The 21,734-nt window shown below is 55.1% G+C and overlaps 2 protein-coding genes across 5 annotated transcripts in view; one reads left to right on the forward strand and one right to left on the reverse strand.

Annotated features, from left to right (window-relative positions):
• RAB43 (RAB43, member RAS oncogene family) overlaps window positions 1-4,686 on the forward strand; it is a 33,671-nt gene extending 28,985 nt beyond the window's left edge. For both annotated transcript variants that reach the window (XM_040463733.1, XM_040463734.1), the window contains exon 3: window positions 773-4,686. In XM_040463733.1, coding sequence (XP_040319667.1) covers window positions 773-1,023 — 251 coding nt within the window. In that variant the 3' untranslated portion in view covers window positions 1,024-4,686. The remainder of the gene's footprint in view (window positions 1-772) is intronic.
• A 10,493-nt stretch (window positions 4,687-15,179) lies between these two features.
• GP9 (glycoprotein IX platelet) lies at window positions 15,180-17,506 on the reverse strand. 3 transcript variants are annotated; one of them, XM_040463728.1, is made up of 4 exons: window positions 16,781-17,506; window positions 16,205-16,329; window positions 15,914-16,042; window positions 15,180-15,806 (listed from the first exon to the last, which is right to left on the reverse strand). In XM_040463728.1, exon 4 carries the CDS (start codon window positions 15,793-15,795, stop codon window positions 15,262-15,264), a length of 534 nt encoding a protein of 177 aa, XP_040319662.1. In that variant the 5' UTR covers window positions 15,796-15,806; window positions 15,914-16,042; window positions 16,205-16,329; window positions 16,781-17,506; the 3' UTR covers window positions 15,180-15,261. The 3 variants fall into 3 exon arrangements, with proteins under 3 accessions (XP_040319662.1, XP_040319663.1, XP_040319661.1); XM_040463729.1 differs by having other exon boundaries at window positions 16,205-16,367; XM_040463727.1 differs by lacking the exon at window positions 16,205-16,329 and having other exon boundaries at window positions 16,781-17,317.
• Between the last annotated feature and the right edge of the window lie 4,228 nt (window positions 17,507-21,734).

Here is a 21,734-nt window from a genome sequence, read left to right on the forward strand (position 1 = left end):
AAAGTCAACCGCTTAGAGACTTAAAAAAAATTTCTTCTAGAAATTGGGTCAAGGAGCAGTTGACCAGATTATTTAGAACATAATGACACAGCTGACACCTTGTAGGAGCAACCAGAGGTGTGCTCTCAGGTCAGGCGGTAGGCTGTGCTCTTACTATCAGCAAAGGAAAATAATCAAAGTCCCCGTCTTCCAGGCAATGAAAGAATTCCAGATGAGAATAGGAGAGCCTAAATAATAAGCATAACGAAATTGTAGCCAAGGAAACAATTGGCAGTGCGAGACTTCCTTGTTGGCGTCCCGTCGTAGGGAGCGTCTGCCAAGTGCCCGTTGCTTTCAGGTTCACTGTATCATCTGATCCCTCCTGTGCTGAAGGTGGCATCACAGATGGGGAAACCGAGACCCAGGGATGAAGTGACTTCCCCAAGGGTCACGCAGCAGGCGAAAGGGAGCTGAAGTTTCCTGCAGCTCTAAGGTTCTTTTCACCAAAGTTGAGTGCTCCGATGTGTCAGGAAGAAGCCATAAAAGACACCAGCCTCTGGCAAAGATAAAAAAGAGAAACAAAAGGAGGGACTAAAGGCTGGACTAAGAGCCTTAAAATAAAAGGTCTTTTTTCTTCCCCCAAAAAGATGGAGGGCCACACCAGAAGGTATTCGTTGGTGGCTGGCCGAGCGCGGTGGGCGGCTTGACGTGTCTCAGCTTGGCCCCGCCGGGTGGGACAGGGCGGGCTGGCACCCGTGGGCCTCACCAAGCTGCACCTGGCCTTTCCCTACAGGGAACAAGTCGGACCTCGGCGAGCTCCGGGAGGTCCCGCTGGCCGAGGCACAGAGCCTGGCAGAGCACTATGACATCCTGTGTGCCATCGAGACGTCGGCCAAGGACTCGAGCAACGTGGAGGAGGCCTTCGTGAGGGTGGCCACGGAGCTGGTCATGCGGCACGGCGGCCCTCTGCTCAGTGAGAAGGGCACCGACCACATCCAGCTGGATAGCAAGGACGTCGGAGAGAGCTGGGGCTGCGGCTGCTGACCGGGGTGCAGGGCAGGCAGGCAGGGGCCTCCCCACCTCCTCTCTCTGGCCTGCCAGGCCCACCCCTCCAGAGCTGGCCCTCCATGGTGCCAGCGATCCTAGAGCAGCTGGATAAAGCCCTGGAATTCTCCATTCCGTGGCCTGGGTGCTTGATGGGAAAGCTACCCTCGATGAAGGAAGCAGCGGGGTACCTTCTGAGGGAGACCTGTTGGCCTGTGGGGCGTGGGGCCCCACCTGCCAGCCAGTGGCCGTCCCCTCTGTGTTCTTCACAGTCCAGGACTGGCCCAGGCCTGCCGGTGTGGATCCCAGCAGGAGAGGGGCCGGGATGTGCCTCCCTTGCTGCACATGTACTGGGTCTGACCATTTCACACCTTGAGTCTTGCTGCAGCTGAGGCGGCAGGGGTGTGGCTGGTGCCTTGGGTTCTTTCAGGTCACTCCAGGGCCTCTGTACCGAGTGAGAGCAACCCGCCCAGCAGACTCCAGGGAAGCCCCAGCTCCTTCCAGGCCGGGAACTTCCTTCCTTTCTTCACTGCCAGCTCGAAGCTCACAGACAGCTTGGGGCTTGGCCTGCTGCCTTAGCAAGACCTCTCAAGTTTTCTGGTTTTCCGTGTAGCTTCTTGTTTTCGTCGGCACAAGTATGGGGTCATGGCCCACAGCCCAGCGGGGACCGTCTGCTGGCCTGGGGCCCAAAGTGTGGCCACTCAGGTTGCAAAACCAGCTGATTCCTTCAGCACCGACTCTCAGAACTTGGGGGTTGGGGGAATGAGGTGGGAATGTGGACACTTAAGGGAAAAGTAAACGCTTGCATCCCTGAGGCTACGGTCTGAGAGGGACCCTCAGGGCACTTAGTCTTAGCTGTGCAGAAGCCCTTCCTGCCACGTTCAGAGCGACAGCTCCCTAACTGCTTCCAGTCTAGCTTCTGGTTTCTCAAACCAAAAAGGCGATGCCCCGGCAGTCCTGGGTCCGGCTGTTTTATCCTGGGCCTTACCAGCCTCAACGTGTGCAGGGTGCTGAGGTTAGAAGGCGGGTGGGGGCTGGGATCACTGGGGCTGCACTCGGCAGGTAGCTCAGAGGGTCACAGGGATTGAGCTGGGGGAGGTGGGTGATCTCCCCGTACTACCCGGACCCCCCATGTCAGCCCAGTCTAGCCCCTTAGGCCCCCTCAGTGGAGGGCCCCGGGAAATAAACTGCTGTCAGAGCCGTGGCCAAGGTCACATCGTGGAGGTGCAGCCCAGAGCCTTGCGGGGCCCAGGCGGTGCTCCAGCCGACTTCCCTTGCCTTCCACTTCCTGCACTTTGGTCTGCACCGGCCCACCCCTTCTCATAGGCAGGCCTGACCGCAGAGTGAGAAGCCAGACCCACGGCATTCTGTGGGCTTGGGCATGGAAGGCTTCCCTGGCTGAGACCGAGACCAGCAGGGCTGATGACTCCGTTTCAGGCAGGCATGTCTGAGCCCGGTTCTGGAAGGGAAGGATGTTGGCCTGGTTGGGCCAAGAGCTGCTGAGCAGGGTCCTGTGCTGAGGGCAGCCGGCCCACTGGTGGCCGTGGTGGGGTGGGAGCTGGGAGCAAGAAGGCCACTTGGCTTCCTTCCTCAGTGGCCTTGTCCGTGAGATGGGGTGAGTGGGGCCTGGGGCCCAGCTGCTGGCAGGGAGAGCTGGTGTCTGCCAGGCCCCTCCACTGCAGTGCCTGGGCTCTTCCTCCAAAGTAGAAAGTGCCTGTCACTGAGACACATTCAGACCATGGCCTCTAAGGGCTGATCTTGCGGCAGAGCTAAGCTGTCTACCAGGGCCCAAGCTGGAAGAGCGATCTCATGAAGCCTGACCTTCCAGAGGCCTGCTGCTTTGGGGGGCGGTGGCAGGAACGCGGGGGATCTTGGAGCACGGGTCTGGGCCTGCACCCCCATCGTTGACTTGCAGCCACAGTTCCAGCTGAGCATAGGTGCGGGCCCTTGCCGTTTTTACCTGCTGCCCCTCCTCTGCCTCAGGGCTGGGATGGCTTTGGCAAGGTGGGGAGACCTTTCATTTCCTCTCTATGAGCCATCTCCCTCCTCCTCCAGACCCCTGGGATGGAGACCTGAAACTTTGCAAGGGCCTGGCTGAGAGGGGGCAGGGAGCAGCTGGCCCAGCCTGGACCGGGGAGGTTTCCTCACTGGCAGCCTCTTGGCTCACCCAGCAACACCCCCCAACACGATTCTCTTCTCCCTTCAGAGTCCCAAGGTGTCTGAAACGGGCTGATTGGTCTCTGGCCATCCCTCCTTCGGGCACCACAGCCAATAAGGTCTAGCCGGGACCCTCCCTCTCCCCTCCCCACCACAGTGCTGGGATCCCGCCGCCCTACGCCCCCCCCCCCCCCCCGCCCCTGCTCTGGATGGGCCCCAGGATCCCCTGGACATCTCATGGACCTCTTTGGCCCCTGGGCCTCTAGCCTGTGCAGCCCAAGCCGCCCTCGTGCCGCAGTCAGAGTGGCATTTGTAGAAGGTCACAACTGATGCTGCTGCCCCCTCCCCATTCCAGGGTGCCTGGGGCCCTTGGGATATGGCCCATACTCAATCTAGGTGTCCAAGGCCTCCACAGCTGTGCCCTGGCTTCTCCCAGCACCTTGTCCCCCAGGAGCACCCTTTATGCAGGCCGCGCCCTTCCTGCCCTCCCCCACCCCCACTTACCCAGCCTTTTTATCCGTGTCATTCAGAGTCCCACAAATGACCCAGCTGGACACCTCTGAGCACCGGCCCCACCCCAAGCTAGTCCTTTGCCCATAGTACCCTCTGGCGAGATTGAGTTCCTTCTCCCCCTCTTCCTGGGCAGAAGCCATTTCCTGCAGCCTCGAACAGAGACCATTTCCGGGTTTCAGTCACAGGCACGAATGCTAGTGCTCAGGGCCCCACGCTGGTGGGCTGCCTGTAGTGAGGCATCCGGCAGGAGCCTCATTACCTCCTGGGCCTCAGTCTTCTGTCACTTGGGGACCCGGATTTGGGTAAGAGAAAACGGGGAAGTTGTGTGAGACAGAACACAACCCACCTTTGTTTCCTCCTGCAACAGCCCAGGCCTTCTGGGGCTGAAGGGAAACAGCTTTATTTCTCCCTCTGTTTATAAATTATCCAGTAGCAGGAGCCGGTGAGGTCAGAGGCCAGGGTTTAGGAGAGGAGGCAGGGATCAGAGGGCCAGGAAGTGTGCTGGCCGCTACCAGGTCCCCGGGGACAGGGCGGTCTGTGGCCTGGGTGGGGCTAATGGGACGTGGGCTGAAGAAGGAGAAGGCTGGTGTTTTCTATTCCCGGGAGGAGGAGCAGGGCCGCCCAGAGGGTCCCTGTCCTTCCAGAAAAGGGCTTTAAGGACACAGACCCCAGCAGGCAGCCATGGAGCTAGAGGAAGCTCCTAATTCATATTGAATTCAGTTACTCTTCCCCAGGAGGGCTGCCACGGGTGGGGGCCTCAAGGACCTTCTGAGCCCTGCTGGACTGGACTGTTGGGGCTGCAGGGAGGGCCTCAGCATTGCAATAAGGCAATGCCATTTTGCATTTGGGAATTTTTCATGTTACCTATTTATGATACATAAATCTTTATAGCAAATCTATTTTTTAAAACATGGGAAAGTTGCCTTTATGGAAACTTAGCAGAGCCAGAGTCTACACATTCCTAAACCATTAAACAGATTTCTGCAAAGAGTCCATGGCGCCCAAGACTGCTTCTCTCACCTTTGAGCCCAGAGCTGGCCCAGGTGGCCACATCTCTACAGATGGTCCCACCTGCCCAGCTGGTTTCCCCGACTAGTCTCCAGGCCCAGAGTGGACAGGTGGATCTGCACTTCTTACCGCCCATCTGTTGCCTGGAGCCCTGTTAAGACTTCTCTGCCCCAGGCCAATGTGGGATCCTTTGGCAGAGGAGCAGTCAGTGCCCAAGGGGCAGGAAAGAGCTTGGGTTGGGTCCTCACTCGGCCCGGGAGACCATGGGCAAGTCACTGAACGACTTCAGCTGGATTTGAGGGGGGGGGGGGGGCAGGTGGAGGGGTACGGTTGGGCGATGCCCGGGGAAACCAGGCCTCTCCCACACCTACAACCCTGTGGGGGAGGTGTTACCATCCCCGTGCTGTGCAGATAAGCCAGTGGACTCAGTGGTTGGGAGTGTCTTGCCCGAGCCTTGCAGCTGTAACAAGTTAGACCTTGTATTCCAAGTCAGGAGAGGCCCTACAAGGGCCAGGACTGGTCTTGCTCACTGCTGCTATGTTCCCAGGGCAGAGAATGGTTCTGGGCACATAGTAGGTGCTCAGAAAACTGCCGAGTGCCTGAATGGGGCCCCTGCCACCAGGAACCATAGCCCACTGAGACCATCTGGGATCTGTCCCCGGTCATTCTCAGAAGGGGGCCTATGCTGACACAGGGGCCAGATGACGATAGCGTGACTGTGCATGGTGGCCAGGTAGTAACTGTACCCGGTCTGGCAACCCGGCTCTGAGACATGCTGACAACATGGGGGTCAGACCAACCTCCATTCCAATCCCAGGTCCGCTATGACTAGTGTGACCTTAGGCAAGTCATTTCTCCACCCAGCCTCAGCTTCCTCAGACGTGGGACACGAATTCCTGCCCTGCCTGCATCCTGGGAAGCCACCAGGACATCCCAGCTGGGAGGGACTTTGGAAACTGAAGGACAGGAACAGCGACGCCTGTTTCTGACTCTGTCCCAGAGGTTCGAAACCTGTGAATTCCACTAACTGAATGACGGAGGCGGGCCTGGAGCCCTGGGCGTTCCAGAGGGGCCACACCGCAGTCTCTTCTGTGACCTTTTCCAGTGAGAGATACCTGTTGTTTGAATTCCCTGGTGTCCTTGAATGCAGGGCAGCCCCAAGCCCGCATGTGGCCCTTGGAAGAAAAACCCCTAACTGGGTGGTCTGAGCCGGGCCACCACGTGGCCCCCAGAGGCTGTGCTGAGGGCCCTCTCTTGACTCTGCCCGCACCATGGGACTGCCAGACCCTGGGACAACGTCCTGGGCTTGGAAACGGAGAGTGAGGCCAGGGGCCTAGAGGGACTCACTCAAAGTCCCCAGTAAGTTGGCTCCTGAGCCCCTGTCCCAGACCAGGCTGGGGCTGGGTCCTAGGTCCCAGAGCGGAGTCTGGTCCCGGCCACCCCCCCCCCTGGAGGCCCCAAAACCCCAACCCCTACACACATTCAGCCAGGGGCTCAGCTGAGGAGGGACCGCGCCACCTTTCCTTTGGGGAAGCCAGGACGCAGGGTGCCCTCACCCGAGTCACATCCCCTCTCCTCGACCTCTGTCCCTTTCCCCACACGGCCACTCCCCACCCCAGCCAGTCTCTGCCCAGCCTCTGCCTGGCCTGGCTCCTGCCTCCCGTCTCCACACCCCACTCCACACACCTTCCTAAAGCAGGCCACGCACTGACCGACCGGGTCTCCCCCTTGCTTGGTCCTGACACTCACTCCCAGCTACTCCTAGGAGCCCTCCGGAGCGTGGGGAACCCCCTCCCACACACACAGCCACGGAGACGGCGGGGCGCCTGCGCCCCGTCGCGGCCGTCGGTTCCCCCCCCCCCCCCGCCTCCCCAGAAAGAAAAGACCCAGCCCGGATGGCAGGCTGGGCTCCCACTCCAGCCTCCTGGACATCCGTGGTGTGCCTTCACTCGGGCCAGGCCGGAGGTATGGCGAGGATGGCTCTGCCCGCCCACCTCGGCCCTGGACGGAGCCCAGACCGTCCCAGCCCTCCCCCACGTGGGCTGTGTGCTTCGGGACTCTGTCCCCTGCAGCGATTCTGAGCCTCGCGTCCTGCTGCAGCCATCGCCTCAGTACGGTTCCCGGGGAGCCAGCCGCAGACGTGGGGGTTGCCGGTTCAAAGCTGCTTCCTCACCAGCACAGTGATGACGGTGTCCACCAGGGAGCTGGAGACCCCTTGTGCAGGGTTGAGGGGTCATCAGGAGGCACGGACCCGGCGAAGGAGGCCAGGAGACAGAGAGGGTGGTCAGGGGGCTGGTGAGTTAGCTCCCGGCGCTCCCGGCCAACATGCTCCAACCTTCTGTCCAACGTGTGGTCCATGGGCCGCCAGCCCGGCGTCATCCGGGAGCCGGTTAGAAACACGGGATCTCAGCGTCCACAGCAGAACTCCTGAGTCAGAACCTAGATTGCAGTAAGTTCCCCAAGGGATCTGCATGCAAATTACGGTTTGAGGAACCCTGGTCTGCACAGCCTGCCCACCCCACTCATGTGGCCCCTGGGCAGGTCTTCGTGCCTCAGAAGTTTTTAGTTTCTTCCTAAAAAAGAAGAGCCGAAGCTTCTTTCCCGTTTACCCCTGAAGAGTGTTTTCCGTCCTCGGCACGGAGGCAAAGGACATCAGAGGCAAAGGGCTGGTGGCAGGCTCTGATTCTGATGGCCAGATCACCTAACACCCGACACTCTTCCGTCATACTCCAACCCCCTCTGGCAACATTTGAGCTCGTGCCTGATGCGGGTTCTGGGTCTTGTCTGGATCTGTGACCCCTTTAAGCTGTAGACCTTCCAGTTGGAAAACATACGGATTCACAAGAGAATTCACATAGAATTTGAGGCCTTGCCTCAAATGCACATCCAGTGAACAGCAGAGATGAGATGTGAGGCCTGGATGGGGTGCCTTGACCCCCCTGAAATCCTGGGGGGACCCCTTGGGTTTCGTCGGGTGGGACTGTGGCTGCAGTGACAGTGCTGTGTACTCAGGTTTAGATTCGACGAAAGGGACTCAATTCTAAGTGGACAGGTCTGAAAAGAACGGAAAACTTACAAGGATCTATCTCAAGGAACACATCTTTTTCTTTTTTAAGTTTACTTATTTATTTTGAGAGCGAGCGAGAGAGAGTTTGTGCGCATGTAAGCAGGGGAGGGGCAGAGAGAGAGAATCCCAAGAAGGCTCCGTGCTGTCGGCACAGAACCCGATGTGGGACTCGATCTCATGAACCATGAGATCATGACCTGAGCCAAAATCAAGAGTCAGATGCTTAACTGAGCCACCTGGGTGCCCCTCGAGGAATGATTCTTAAAAACAATAAAACCTCTACGCACAGGAATATCCACGATAGCCTTATTCCCATATGAGGGGGATCCAGGAGGTAGCCATCCCTCGCTGCAGAGTATTTTAGACAGTATGTTGGAATGCTGGAAATGTAGGACCATCTCTCAGTGAAGGGCTGGGGAGCTTGGGTCTTCCTTCTGCCTTTCTACACTCTCCAGTCTTCCATAATCAATTTCTACTATCTTTGTAATAGAAAGGCATAATATATATACTTCAGAAGAGTCAGGAAAATGATGTAACGTTCAAAAATATGATGCAATAGTCAGCAAACGATTTAGAGTACCCAAGTAAAGAAGTGTTCTGACTGATGTAAACAAGAAAGTCTGGACATGAAAATGTTAACAGCGATTGTGTTAGAATAGAGCTATGAAGAACTTCCTCCTTTTCTTTCTTTTATAAATCTTTAAAAATGGAACTATCTTATATATATATAAAACGTATTTTATATGTATCCTATTGATACATATTACATATGTGTGTGTAACTATATACCTATATCTAGCTATAGACACAGGTACATATGGGTACATGCTCATATGGGAAATAAGTAATAAATCTGATGAGAGGGGTGCCTGGGTGGCTCAGTCGGTTGAGCATCCGACTTCAGCTCAGGTCATGATCTCCCGGTTCGTGGGTTCAAGCCCCACATTGGGCTCTGTGCTGGCAGCTCAGAGCCTGGAGCTTGCTTGGGATTCTGTGTCTCCCTCTCTCTCTGCCCCTCCCCCGCTCACACTCCATCTCTCTCTCTCTCTCCCTCTCAAAAGTAAAGAAACATTAAATTTTTTTTTAATTATTTTGTTTCATTTCTGAATAAGAGTCACATCACAATTGCACCAGGGGAGCATGGAGCCTCCTGAGGGTTCAGTGGGGCGACGCCACGGCCCCTCCTCAGTGGTCCCAGTGCAGGCCATGGGGGGAGCCTCCTGTCACCTGCTGAGGCAGTGGCAACTCCTCTGTCCACTGTCCATCTTACAGAAGCTTGTGGGCATCACTTTCCTACTGTTGTCTCCTCTATTAACCCATCCTTGGAAACTTACCCTTTTTTTTTTTTTACATTTTTTTTCAATATATGAAATTTATTGTCAAATTGGTTTCCATACAACACCCAGTGCTCATCCCAAAAGGTGCCCTCCTCAATACCCATCACCCACCCTCCCACCCCCCATCAACCCTCAGTTTGTTCTCAGTTTTTAAGAGTCTCTTATGCTTTGGCTCTCTCCCACTCTAAACTCTTTTTTTTTTTTTCCCTTCCCCTCCCCCATGGGTTTCTGTCAAGTTTCTCAGGATCCACATAAAAGTGAACACATATGGTATCTGTCTTTCTCTGTATGGCTTATTTCACTTAGCATCACACTCTCCAGTTCCGTCCACTTAGCTACAAAGGGCCATATTTCATTGTTTCTCATTGCCAAGTAGTACTCCATTGTGTCTATAAACCACAATTTCTTGATCCATTCATCAGTTGATGGACATTTAGGCTCTTTCCACAATTTGGCTATTGTTGAGAGTGCTGCCGTAAACATTGGGGTACAAGTGCCCCTATGCATCAGTACTCCTGTATCCCTTGAACTTACCCTTTTTTTTACAATCATCTGGTAAACTTCCGTGGGGCTTCAGGCAGGGAGAGCTGTCTGTCCCATGTGGTCAGCGTGCTCAGCGTAAGCAGTCTGGGGAAGGTTCTGTCCGCCTCACCCACGCCCCTCCAAGCTGCCGCTCTGGCTTTATCTGACTTTCTGCTTAAACCTCTCACGAGGATTGATAAGGAGGTTCCGGTGACGCTGGTCTCATCCCTTATTTGTCAAGCTCTATAGCAAAAATTTTGATTGGGATGACATTGAATTTAGAGACTGATCTGGGAGGACTGAGTGTTGTGGTTCTTGAACGGGTACCTCTTTCCATTTCCAGACCATGTGTCCTCAGAGATAGTTTGCTGTACTTGTTTTGTTTTTAATTTTTTAAAATGTTTATTTACTTTTTGAGAGAGAGAGAGGCAGAGTGTGAGCGGGGGAGGGCCAGAGAGGGAGGGAGACGCAGCATGTGAAGCAGGCTCCAGGCCCTGAGCCATCAGCGCAGAGCCAGACGTGGGGCTCGAACCCACAGCTGTGAGATCATGACCTGAGCCGAAGTCAGCCGCTTAACTGACTGAGCCACCCGGGCGCCCCTGTACTTGTTTTTTTTTTTTTTAAACCAAGTTTTAATACCCCACTAAAACTCTAGACCTGTGTTTCACAAATGGGCTTTTGGAAGAGTCTTGAAGCCTGTCAGTAGCCCACAAAAGGCAGGGATGGGGAAGGAGGGAAGGACGCCAGTTAGGCCCCCGTCCAACCAGATGGAGACACTTTATTTCATATACCAGGTACTGCCTAGGGGTTCGTTGGTAGAAAGGTCTTACTGCTAAAAGGTTTGAAAACCATCACTCTAGACTTCTTTTTAAAAAAAAATTTTTTTTAAATGTTTTTATTTATTTTTGAGACAGAGAGAGACAGAGCATGAGCAGGGGAAGGGCAGAGAGAGAGGGAGACACAGAATCTGAAGCAGCCTCCAGGCTCTGAGCTGTCAGCACAGAGCCTGATGCGGGGCTCGAACTCACGGACCGCGAGATCATGACCTGAGCCGAAGTCGTCTGCTCAACCATCTGAGCCACCCAGGCACCCCTCTAGACTTCTTTTAAAAAGCTGTGATAGCACATGCATAGCATAAAATTTACCATCTTAAGCTTTTTTAAGTGTCTAGTTCCGGAGTGTTAAGTATATTCACGTGGGTGTGCGACCATTGCCACCATCCACCTCCAGAGCTTCTTCGTCTTAGTTCTTGCAAAACAAAACTCTACACGCCTTCAACAGCTCCCCAAACTCCCCACCCCTGAGTCTCCGCTGTCGACTTTTTAAAGGCTTCAGTTACAGAATACAATTATCCGTGTTTGTTGAAAGATACTGCATAAATATACAAAGATTTTCTGTATGGTAATTCAAACTTTCTGAACTCAGAGGAAGGAACAGTCATTGAGCTTGCGATGCAGGTGTGCAGAGTTCTTTTAGACTCTGAAACATCAAATGCATGTATTCATGCTTTTGTTTTCACTAACAAGTCAGCACCCTGAAGCATCAGATAAAGAACCCAGCAGGTTGGATGAACCTCAGAGCCCGACCTCTCTTTTCATGATATCGTTGTAAACCTCATATTTGTTTTCTACTTAATAGGGGTACACAGATCTAAAAGAAAGGAATAGGACTAAATCTATGTCCCTCTAACAGTCTGAACACAAACAGGACAGGATCAATAGGGCCGATCCGGGGCTCCATGTGGCTCCTTCTGTATTGTTGCCCTGACAACCCCGAGGTTTTTTTTGTTTTGGTGTGTGTGTGTGTGTGTGTGTGTTTATTAAGAAAGTAATATAGTTTGGGGGCACCTGGGTGGCTCAGTTGGTTAAGCGTCTGACTTCAGCTCAGGTCATGATCTCACGGTTCGTGGGTTCAAGCCCCGCATCGGGCTCTGTGCTGACACCTTGGAGCCTGGGGCCTGCTTCAGATTCTGTCTCCCTCTCTCTCTGCCCCTCCCCCACTCATGCTCTCTCTCTCTCTCTCTCTCTCTCTCTCTCTCTGTCTCTGTCTCCCAAGAATAAATAAACATTAAAAAAGAAAATAGAGGTGCCTGGGTGGCTCAGCCAGTTAAGCGTCCGACTTCAGCTCAGGTCATGATCTCACAGTTCGTGGGTTCAAGCCCCTCGTTGGGCTCTGTGTTGACAGCTCAGAGCCTGGAACCTGCTTTGGATTCTGTGTCTCCCCCTGTCTCCTCCTCCTCCCCTGCTCACACTGTCTCTCTCTCAAAAAAAATAAATAAACACACACACAAAAAAAGAAAGAAAATATTACAGTTTTGCTTTCCTCTCTGAATTTAACCCACTTGGTTAGAGATCTATCTACAGAAACAAAACTTTCCCAAGATTTTAAGACATATTGCCTGTAGTGATTTAAAATGAGGATTCTGGCCCCAGAGCCATTTAGAAAGCTGACATTCAGAGGCCAGGGGTGTCTGTCAAGTCAGATGCTGTTCTTAGAAGATTCCTCAGGCCCCGGACTCAGCGTCCCCCTTTGGAGTGGAGCTTGGGGAGGGCAGAGCCTTCCACCTTCTCTCTGCCATCTCAGCTACACGCACAGGGGCTGGCTCAGGCCGCTTTCAAGAAATGGAGTGCATCCTTTGCCCGACAAGGAATTCACTCTCATCAGGTTTGACGTGTCAACCCCAGGGGCTGGAGACGGTGAGGGTCCTGGCTGGGCCATGGAGTCTTAGGAGACTCTGCGCACACATGCACTTACAGGAGGTGTGGTTAAGTGTGTATGCAAAACACATGAGATGCACACTGTGTTAGGGGCTGGGCCTGGCTGTGGCTCAGGGCCAAGACTTGGTGTGTGCTCCCGAGACTGCCCAGGCTTCACAGATTCCCTCTCTACAGTGTGCCTGCCTTCTGATCAAGTGCCATTACCTTTGCGTAGACCGGGTGGGGCCGGCAGTGGCCAGATGCCCGCCTGCTGCTGCGGTTGGGCACACAGGGGGAGCAGTTCCAGGCCTCCCTTGTGGTTAGGGCGGGGCCAGTGGCCGGTTCCAGACAACAGCTGCTTGCAAAGGCCCTCCCTACCTCTTCCAGGCCCGGCCACGAACATCCGCGCTTTCCTCTTTGGTCTCTCCGCTCACCCACTGGCCAGAGGATTGCAGAGGACCAGCAGAGGGCTCTGAGCAGGCCCTAGAAGCCGGGCGGAGCAGGAGCCTGGAGCAGGGGCAGAAGGCAGAGGTGGCAAGGGGGTCAGCAGCTGGTGAAAGTCACCTTAGCAAATTCTCCACATGCCGCTTGATTTTGAAAACGCTCATGAGGGAGATGGTCATGAGGATGACGTCAGGGTGACCGTGATGGGGCCAAGGTCCCTGGTTGTTTGGTGCTAGAGGTGACAGAAGCTGTAGGGGGCCGGCGGGGCAGGGGGTGGGCGGTGTCGCCTGATGTCTGTGGCTGTGGCCGACCCGTAGGAGACAGTGGTGGCCGGCGTATGGTCGGCCGTGGTGATGGGATCCGTGGATGCTGGGTTGGTGGCTGTGGAGTGGGTGGGGACTATGCGCGTGGCGCTGTGGTGGCCACCTTGCTGGCCTGGGACAAAGACCATGGGGACAACGGAGGTGGCCAACTGAGTTTCCCAGCGCACCTGTTTCCCTGGGGATTCTCATGTGAATCCGCCATCCACCTCGGGAGATCCCTGCCCTCCCCACCTCCCGCGGGGACGTCATCCTCTGCATTGACGATGCTGTGCTGTCTGGGCTCCTGGAAGGGTCTCATGGGACCAGCTGCCTGGCCAGTAGGATCAAGGCTTATGATCACTACTGTGCCAGAGCCGTGGCTGCATGTGTGGGCCTCAGGAAGGGGCAGTAGCAGGATTTAGGGGCACCCTACATGGGGGGGCCTGGGGTTGCTGAAGGGCCTTAGTTTGAGGAAGCTGTCAAGGGGGCACTTTTCAGGTACGAAAGGGGACCTGTCTGAGATCACACCTGTGAAGAGTGTCGTGGGCCCTGGGGCTGTGTCCTCCATCCGGTGTGGGGGAGCAGTGCCTTCCTCACAGGGCATACAAGAAGGCCCCATGGCGGGTGGTTCACGCAGGGCTGCACACCTACTAAGTGCCCTGTGGGGAGATGCCAGCTTTTCCTGCTCCCCAAGGCCACCCCGTTCCAGCTGATCCCGACTGTACAATTCACAGACTCTCAGCCTACGGACTCCATCCAGTCAATCAATGTATTTTATGTGTCCTGTTGATGTATACGTATTTTTTTCCGGATTTACTTGCCAACACTGAGGTTGGGATTTCACATACAGATGTACATTTCCGATCTCTCCAGACGAATGGGAAGACAGGGTTCACATCTGCACAGGGCAGCACAGATGGAACACGGGCTGTCGGATTTGCCATAGTCTCCACCTCTCCCTATAGCTCACCCCCACCCCCGAGTTCGGGCCTCCTGCTCCAGCCTCAGCTCTGTGGCTCAGTGCCCTCCCATGGTGCTCTGTGCCTACCTGACCTTCCTTATGGTAGCCTCTGAGCCCCAGGCCCACCACATGCAGGCTGTCCTCGAGGGAAGGACCTTGGGGTGATTATATTTGGATTCAGATTGGCCGTAACAGACCTGGAAACACTCTCATACAGTGGAGAAATGTCTTATTAGTTTAACTGCTGGCACCAGAATCCTCTGAGGGAGAGAAGAGTCTTGTTTGAAGAATTTGGTGACCATTGCTTGGGGTACAAGTGGGACTCCGGAGTTTGAGGTGTCTCATGTCGGCACCTGGAGTTGTTTCCATGAGAAAGGGAAGAATTTCTTTTGTTTCTTTTTAAAAAATGTCTTAGATGTTTATTTATATTGGGGGGGGGGAGGGGCAGAGAGAGGGAGACCCAGAATCCGAAGCAGGCTCCAGGCTCCGGGCTGTCAGCACAGAGCCCGACGCGGGGCTCGAACTCACAAGCCGTGAGGTCATGACCTGAGCCAGAGTTGGGCGCTGAGCCGACTGAGCCACCCGGGAGCCCCACTTTTGTTTCTGAAGAAAGAGGGATAGAGAGAGGAGGAAAGGAGAGAAGAGCCCTGCAGGAGACGATGAGAAAGGATGGGGCTGGAAAAGCAGGTGTCTTCGTGGCCAGGACACAAAAGGCTGTTTTGTAAACGGTGGTGTGCCTTTCAAGGTATGTCTGTCACAGAGATGGAAACTCCTCCCACCTTCCCCGGGGTCTTCTGCGCCTCCCGCTTGCTCACTGCTGTGTCGTGAGAGCCAGCTTTCTGCAGAATTTGGACGGGAGCCACGTGTTGATGTGAAATTCGCCTGGGCCCTCCAGAGTGTTCCATGTGGGCGCCGGGACAGAGGAGAGCGTGCAGACCGGAGTCCTGGGACCTGTCAGGCACCGAAGAAGGGCTCGGGATGTCCACAGATGGTGGAATTGGGGGTGGCGGGCGTGGGGGAGGTGGAACAGCCCATTTTACTAGGAACCTGGGGGACAGAGAAGCCCCAGTTGATATCAGGTTGTAACAAAACAGACCCAGGTTTCCAGAAGGAGCCAGACTTGGGTACCGAGAGGAAACACAATTTTTCTGAGCTTGGATACAATGGTTGAGCAGTTTATTTTGGGTTACTGGGGGCTCAGGCTGGGGGGAGTGACCCTAGCGTCCTGGGCTCAGTCCAGGGTCTCTGTGGCGGTGCACAGCAGGCCAGCCAGGAGAGCCAGGCCCAGCGTGGCCACGACCACCAGCGCCACGTCCCACCAGAAGCCCGGGTAGGCCCAGGATGCCTGCAGGTGCCAGCCGCAGCTGCCCAGCTCATAGCCCGTGAGCTGGCCCAAGGGGTGGGCCGTGGCGAGCTTGGGGCTTGCACAGCGGACGTGCAGCAGGGCCTCGGGCGTGTGGTCCTCCAGCCAGAGACGCAGGTAGGTGAGACTGCAGTCGCAGTGCCAGGGGTTCTGCGTCACGTCGAGGACCTGTAGCTGGGGCAGGTGGTCGAAGGCACCGGGAGGCACGGAGCTAAGGCTGTTATTGGCCAGCAGGAGGTGGCGGGTCTGGGTGGGCAGGGTGGGCAGGGCCGTGAGCCCCCGCCCCCTGCAGTCCACCGACAGCCCCATGGTTTCCAGGGTCTGGCAGGTGCACTCCGCCGGGCAGTCCTTGGTGGCCTCTGCGGCAGCCCAGAGCAGCAACAGGGCCCCCCAGGCAGGCATTGGCAGGCTGGCTGTGGGGAGAGTGGCCGTGAGGTGAGGGAGGGTGAGGGAGGGCCCGGCAGCCTCCACCCCATGCCAAGGGCTAGGGGGATCGAACCTGAGACAAGGGACCACTCACCTCCGTTCTCAGGCCTCAACTTTCTCCTGTGTTGAAATGGGGTGGTGAAGACAGAAGCAAGTGTAATGAGTCCCACCCAGGCCTCGCTGAGCCTCACTGGACACTCAGAAGGCAGGATGGTGAGCGTGGCTGTGATGGGGGACGGGAGGGAGGGTAAGAAGGTTCTTGGGAAGGGACCTCCTGGCCCCTAACAGAGACCCCAGCCCCAGTTCATGGGTGAGGGGCGCTCATGCCTGCTACATGATTCCCAGTTCCGACCCCTGGCCCCCAGGCTCCTCCCAGCCCCCCTACCTCTAAGCCTGGGGTCAGGCAGCCAGTGTGGATTTCACAGGCCACACCTCCTCCCAACCGTGCCAAACAGCTCGCCCCGAGGCCAAGTGAACTCTTAGGTGAAAGCCAATGCCGAAAACTGGATGCTGAGGCGCAGACAGGGAAGGAGAACAGAAGAGGTTCCCTGTGGGAAGCCATGCATCTAGGCTAATGCTCAGAGTTGGGGAAATTGAGGCCCAGGGACGGAGCGTGACTTGTGCAGGGTCACCCAGCGGTCTGTGTCAGAGAACAGACTCAAACTCAGGCCTCATGAGCTCCAGGTGACTTCCCTACGAGCGTTTCCCCTTCCTAAGGCAGGCCCTCCCCACCAGGGCCTGGCCCGCGCAGGCTTCCTGTGAATTTGGGTTGAATAAACCAAGGAGCCCGTGTCTCAGAGCGAGTGCCCCCCGCCCAGCCCCATCTGGAGCGGAGAGCTGAAGGTGGGACACAGGCAGGCCTCGGTGGCTGGCCTCCCCTGCCAGGCCCTGTCCCGTTGTCCCACCTGGGAGCGGGGGTGTGTGTGGGAGGGGGCGATGGGTAATAAGGAGAGCCACTTACTTGTGAGGCCTGCAGTCGGCACCCTCTTCTGTGGCTTGAACTGTCCTGGTGGAGGCTGAGTTGGCAGCTGGATGTGAGGCAGCAGATGGTGGGCGCTGCTTGAGTGGGAGGAAGGAAGTGATGAAAATAGCCTGGCTTATCCCCCGAATGCAGCCGCCGGGGGGGCCCTATCTGCGGGGGCAGCAGGCACTCAGGGATCCAGCGGGCTGGGGCCCAGAACGGTAAGGCGACCCCAGTTTACGGAAGGGGGTCCCGCAAGGTACGCTATGTGCCACCAGCGCCTCACTGGGCCTCAGTTCAGGGTCTGTGGGAGGACCAAGGAGGCCCCTCCCCAGGTCCCCGGCGGTGGGGAAGGTTTCCAGGAGGAAGAGGCCTTGGAGCTGAGCGACTTTGCTGGCTGTTCCTCCAAATCTCAGATTTCCTCATCTGTAAAATGGGAGCGATGATGTCTGTCCTGCTTGTATACACGGGGTGTGGGCTGGGCAGCTCCCATGGGCTGAGAACCCCACAGGGGGAGAACGACGTGGGTTTTCATTTTCTTCCGTTCTTCGGAATAGGTCAGGGAGAAAGTCGCTTTTTGGTTCCCCCGTGTCTTTAGCGCCTTCTAACGCTTTGCTGAACCCTGTTTTTCACAGGACACTGCAGTCTGGGGCTCAGTTTCCATCAAACACTGGTCTCTAGCTGGAGACCATTTTTAATTTGCATTATATTTAGACCCTGCCTCAGTCTGACTTCCTCTCAGGCCATGATCTCGCTGTTCGTGAGTTCGAGGCCCACGTCGGGCTCTGTGCTGACGGCTCAGATCCTGGAGCCTGCTTCGGATTCTGTGTTTCCCTCTCTTTCTGCCCTCCCCCATTCACGCTCTGTCTCTCTCTCTCTCAAAAATAAATACACATTAAAAAAAAAAAAAAACCAACATTAAACACCCCGTTTACACACTACCCTAGACCCACAGGAGCATTCCTGTGTTCACACAGAATGTGGGTGTTTTATTTTTTTGGCATCTGGCAACTCCCAGCCCGCTTCGAGGCATCCCAGGCTTCTGAGCAGACTTCTGGTCCTAGGACACCTGGGATTGGGTTTGTTTTTGTTTTTAAATACCCAAAGCAGTGTTGTTAATGGTAGCAAACAGCCAGAAGCAAAAGGGATAGGTACTGGTGCATTCACACCCCGGGATATGATACCGAGGGTACATTAAGTGGCATAAAACTGCATGAATTGTGTTGAAGGAATTTCCATTGTATTGAGTGTAAAGTAATACCTCATTTCGGTAAAACAAACTGCGACAAACTATCCAAACTATCCTTGCCCAGGGCGGGGCGGGGGATGGGGAGAGGGGGGCTTGAGAATGGGGGCCTTCTTGTTTAGTTTACTTATTTACTTTTATATTTGTTGTTTTTTAAGGTTTATTTATTTTGAGAGAGAAAGCGGGCATGTGAGGGGGGAGGGGCAGAGAGAGGAGGAGAGAGAATCTCAAGCAGGTTCCGCGAGGTCAGCGAAGAGCCCCACTCAGGGCTCGATCCCATGAACTGTGAGATCACGACCTGAGCCAAAATCAACTGTCGGGCGCTCAACGGACTGAACCACCCAGACGCCCCAAGGCCTTCTTATTTCTTATCATGCACCTCCCAAAGGGCCAGCCTCCCCAACCTTCTGATGCCTGGCCCAGAGCAGGGTGGGAAAGGTGTCATTCGGGCCCCTGGAGTCATGCTTGCTGTGGAGATTGCTTGTTCCAGGTGGGGTCCCCTGGCAGGTACTTGGTGAACATTCTCAGTAGAGCCTGGACCACAGACGGGAACCTCGGCCTCCATGGACCCTCCCTTGGAGGTCCACTTGTGAACGCCTGGCCTTGTCCCATCTCTGTCTGCCTGCATGAGTTTACAGCAGTTGGGGAAGGAGTCCCGGTGAGTGGGGGTCCCACAGCGCCCAGGCTGTGTTCCCTGACCTGACCTGACCTAGTTGGACCCACGCTCTTTCTTCCTCTTGGCCCTCTGAGATCGCCTTCTTATTTTTAGCATGTACAACTAAAAAAAACAAAAAAGGGGACAAATGAGAACTCATTTTTGTTGTGGAAAAATTGAGCGTTCAGATGAGCAGGAAAGAGACAATAAAATGTTCTCTCAATTCTAATACCAAGCAGGCTTGCCTTTTAGTTTTTCCCTGTGAGTATTTTTTTTCTTACCCAAATCAGGTCACTTGGGGCCCACGCTCTTCTGGAACCTTCTCTTCCCACCTGTGAAACACCCACATATGTCACCAGCATTCGCCACGACTCCATTGTATGGATGTGGCACCTTTTATTTAAGGACTCTTTGGGCATAAGGAACATGCCTTGCTCTCCTTATCTCGGTCAGACAGGCCTTTGTGGGGGCTGAGGGTGGGAGGGGGGACAGCTCTTGGGGCTTCCTGAGGTGGGGAGACTCCTCCTTCCAGGCCGACCCAAGTTGGCTGGCCTGGTTTATTACACCATTTTCCCTGTGGGGAAACTGAGGCATTCTCCACTCCTGCCCCTTCAGGCTCCTTACCAGGTCACCCCCCACTCTCTACATGTGGAGGCCTCTTCTGTCTGGCCCCTTCCTTCTTCTCAATTCCTATACATGCTTATGACCTCTTATATTCTGGAAAGATCTTGTGCGTGTGTGTATGTGTGTGTGCATGTTTTGAACACCACAGCATGTTCCCTGCCCATTCCCCTCATCCCCTTGGGATGACGACTATCCCAGATACAGTCGCTACGTCCCACAGGCACCAAGTCCTACCTCAGTCCTGTGTGTTCTCTCTTAGCTTGCAGTCCAGCTGCACTGCTTGCCTACCCATCTCCAATGCCAGCCCAGACCTGGGTATCCTGTAACTCCTGGACAAACCCTCTGAGTGTCCTACAGGGTGATCACACCCACCATGGCCTAAACCTGGTCGTTTTTCCCCAACGCCAGCCCCTCTCAGTGTTCTCCACCTTAGGGAGGGCCAGCTTCGTCCACCCCGTCACCCAACCAGAAACCTGGGATACCATTAGGGATGTCCTCTCTTCCCCACTCTCATATCCCATTGGCCTCCAAGCTGGCCAAATGCCTCCCACATATCTGTAGACTTCGTCTCCTTTTGGGTGGCTCTCTGCTCACTCTATGTCCCCCTCCTCTGGCCTTGCTTTCCACCACCACTCCCCTTTCTCCTCTCACATCCTTCTCCACTTCTAGAATGGAAACCCAGCTCTTCCCTAGGACCCTGTCCTCTTGCTCCTTCTTGATGCTTGTTGTCTACCAGGCCACCTGCTCCTGCCAGCAGCTCCCCATCCCGGTCACTCCTCTTCCGGGTGACCCCACTTCGGGTACATGGCTTCCTGTCCACCATGAACACTGCCCTCCCTCTCTGTAATTCTAGCATCCACGTGGATGACCCTTGGTCCCCCTGGCCTCACAGTCCGTTGGCCTCTCCCTGCACTGTACTCCTGCCCTCTGCCCCACCCTAGCCACTCAACCTCACAATCCGACCCCAGACTGGCCATCACCAGCAACCGCTCCTCCTCCAACCCTTGATTCAAGTGCCCTACCCCTTGACTACACCTCTCCATTCCAGCACAAATTTTTGAGCATACCTGCTCTGATCCTTCTCTGACCTCATCAAGATCTCCAGGCCAGTGGCCTTATCATGGGTCCTTTTATACTCTCAATGTCATGGCCTCACAGGCTGACTCCGGGATGACCACTGTCCTTCAGTGTCCACTCTTCCTTTCTCTCACACAAATAGAATTTTAGCTGGACATGTGGCCGTCAAGCTAAAGACTATATTTCCCAGCCTCCTTTGCCTTTCAGTGTAGTCATGTGACCAAGTGTAGGCCAATGGGGAAAGAGGAAGAAGTGATCAGTTCTGCTTCCCACTGGCTGCAGAGGGCAGGGAAAGCCATCTTGGTCCATAAGGAATAGCCCTGACTTGATGATAGCAGAGCAAAAAGAAGGAGCCTGGGTTCTTGATGGTTCTGGAACTGCCATCAGGCTCAGGCACGTGCCTCAGCAGCCTATGTGCCTCTGAGGGCAAACCCCGCCGGTCTGCCTGTAGGTGTGCCCTCACACATTCTGCCATGCCACCTGCTACAGTGCAAGGAGGCCCTGCGGTTCTGGGGCACCTGGGTGGCCCAGTTGGTGAAGCATCTGACTTTAGCTCAGTCCATATTGGGCTTTCTGCTGTCAGCACAGAGCCCACTTCGGATCCTCTGTCTCCCTCTCTCTCTGCCCCTCCCTACTCTCTCTCGCTCTCTCAAAAAGAAAAAAAAAAAAAAAAAAGAAGGTCCTGCTGTTATAAGGCTGGGTGGGCAATTCCTAGGAATGCCTCCCTAACTCCAAGATCCCACACCCGAATCCCCAGAATTGGTGAATCTGATGAGACATCACTGCCATGGTGGTGCTGTGTTTTATGGTACAGTTGACCGTACAAAGGGAGGCATTCCAGGAGGGCCTGATCCACACATGTGGGCTCTTAAATGCAGAGAACTTTCTGTGGCTGCTGGCAGAAGAGGAAGTGAGAGAGATGTGGCAGAAAGGGAAGCTGGAGAGATCCGGAATGTAAGAATGGAATCGCTCTAGAAATGTCAAGGTGGATAGAAATTAAGGTGGACACACTAATTCTTCAGGAAGGGGGACTTGAAACTGAACAAATGTTTCTCTTCCTCACTTTTTTTTTTTTTTTGCGAGAGCGTCTCCCCACGTGGGGGCGGGCCGGGCGCCGGCGAGAGAGAGAGAGAGAGAGAGAGAGAGAGAGAGAATCCCAAGCAGTCTCCATGCTCAGTGTGGAGCTGGATGCGGGGCTCAATCTCACGACCGTGAGATCAGGACCTGAGCCTAAATCAAGAGTTGGACGCTTAACCTACTAAGCCACCCAGGTGACCCCTTCTTCCTCATTCTTGAGGCCTCCCCCCTCCCCTTCACTTGTTTTTCTGTAGAATCCTTTGTTCTGGAACTTG

Source organism: Herpailurus yagouaroundi, unplaced genomic scaffold (genome assembly GCF_014898765.1).
Source record: "Herpailurus yagouaroundi ecotype Mexico unplaced genomic scaffold, PumYag 419, whole genome shotgun sequence".
NCBI classification, from domain to species: Eukaryota; Metazoa; Chordata; class Mammalia; order Carnivora; family Felidae; genus Herpailurus; species Herpailurus yagouaroundi.

Coding starts and splice junctions, on each gene's coding strand:
- GP9 (XM_040463728.1), bottom strand. CDS start 15,795: ATGCCTGCCTGGGGGGCCCTGTTGCTGCTCTGGGCTGCCGCAGAGGCC.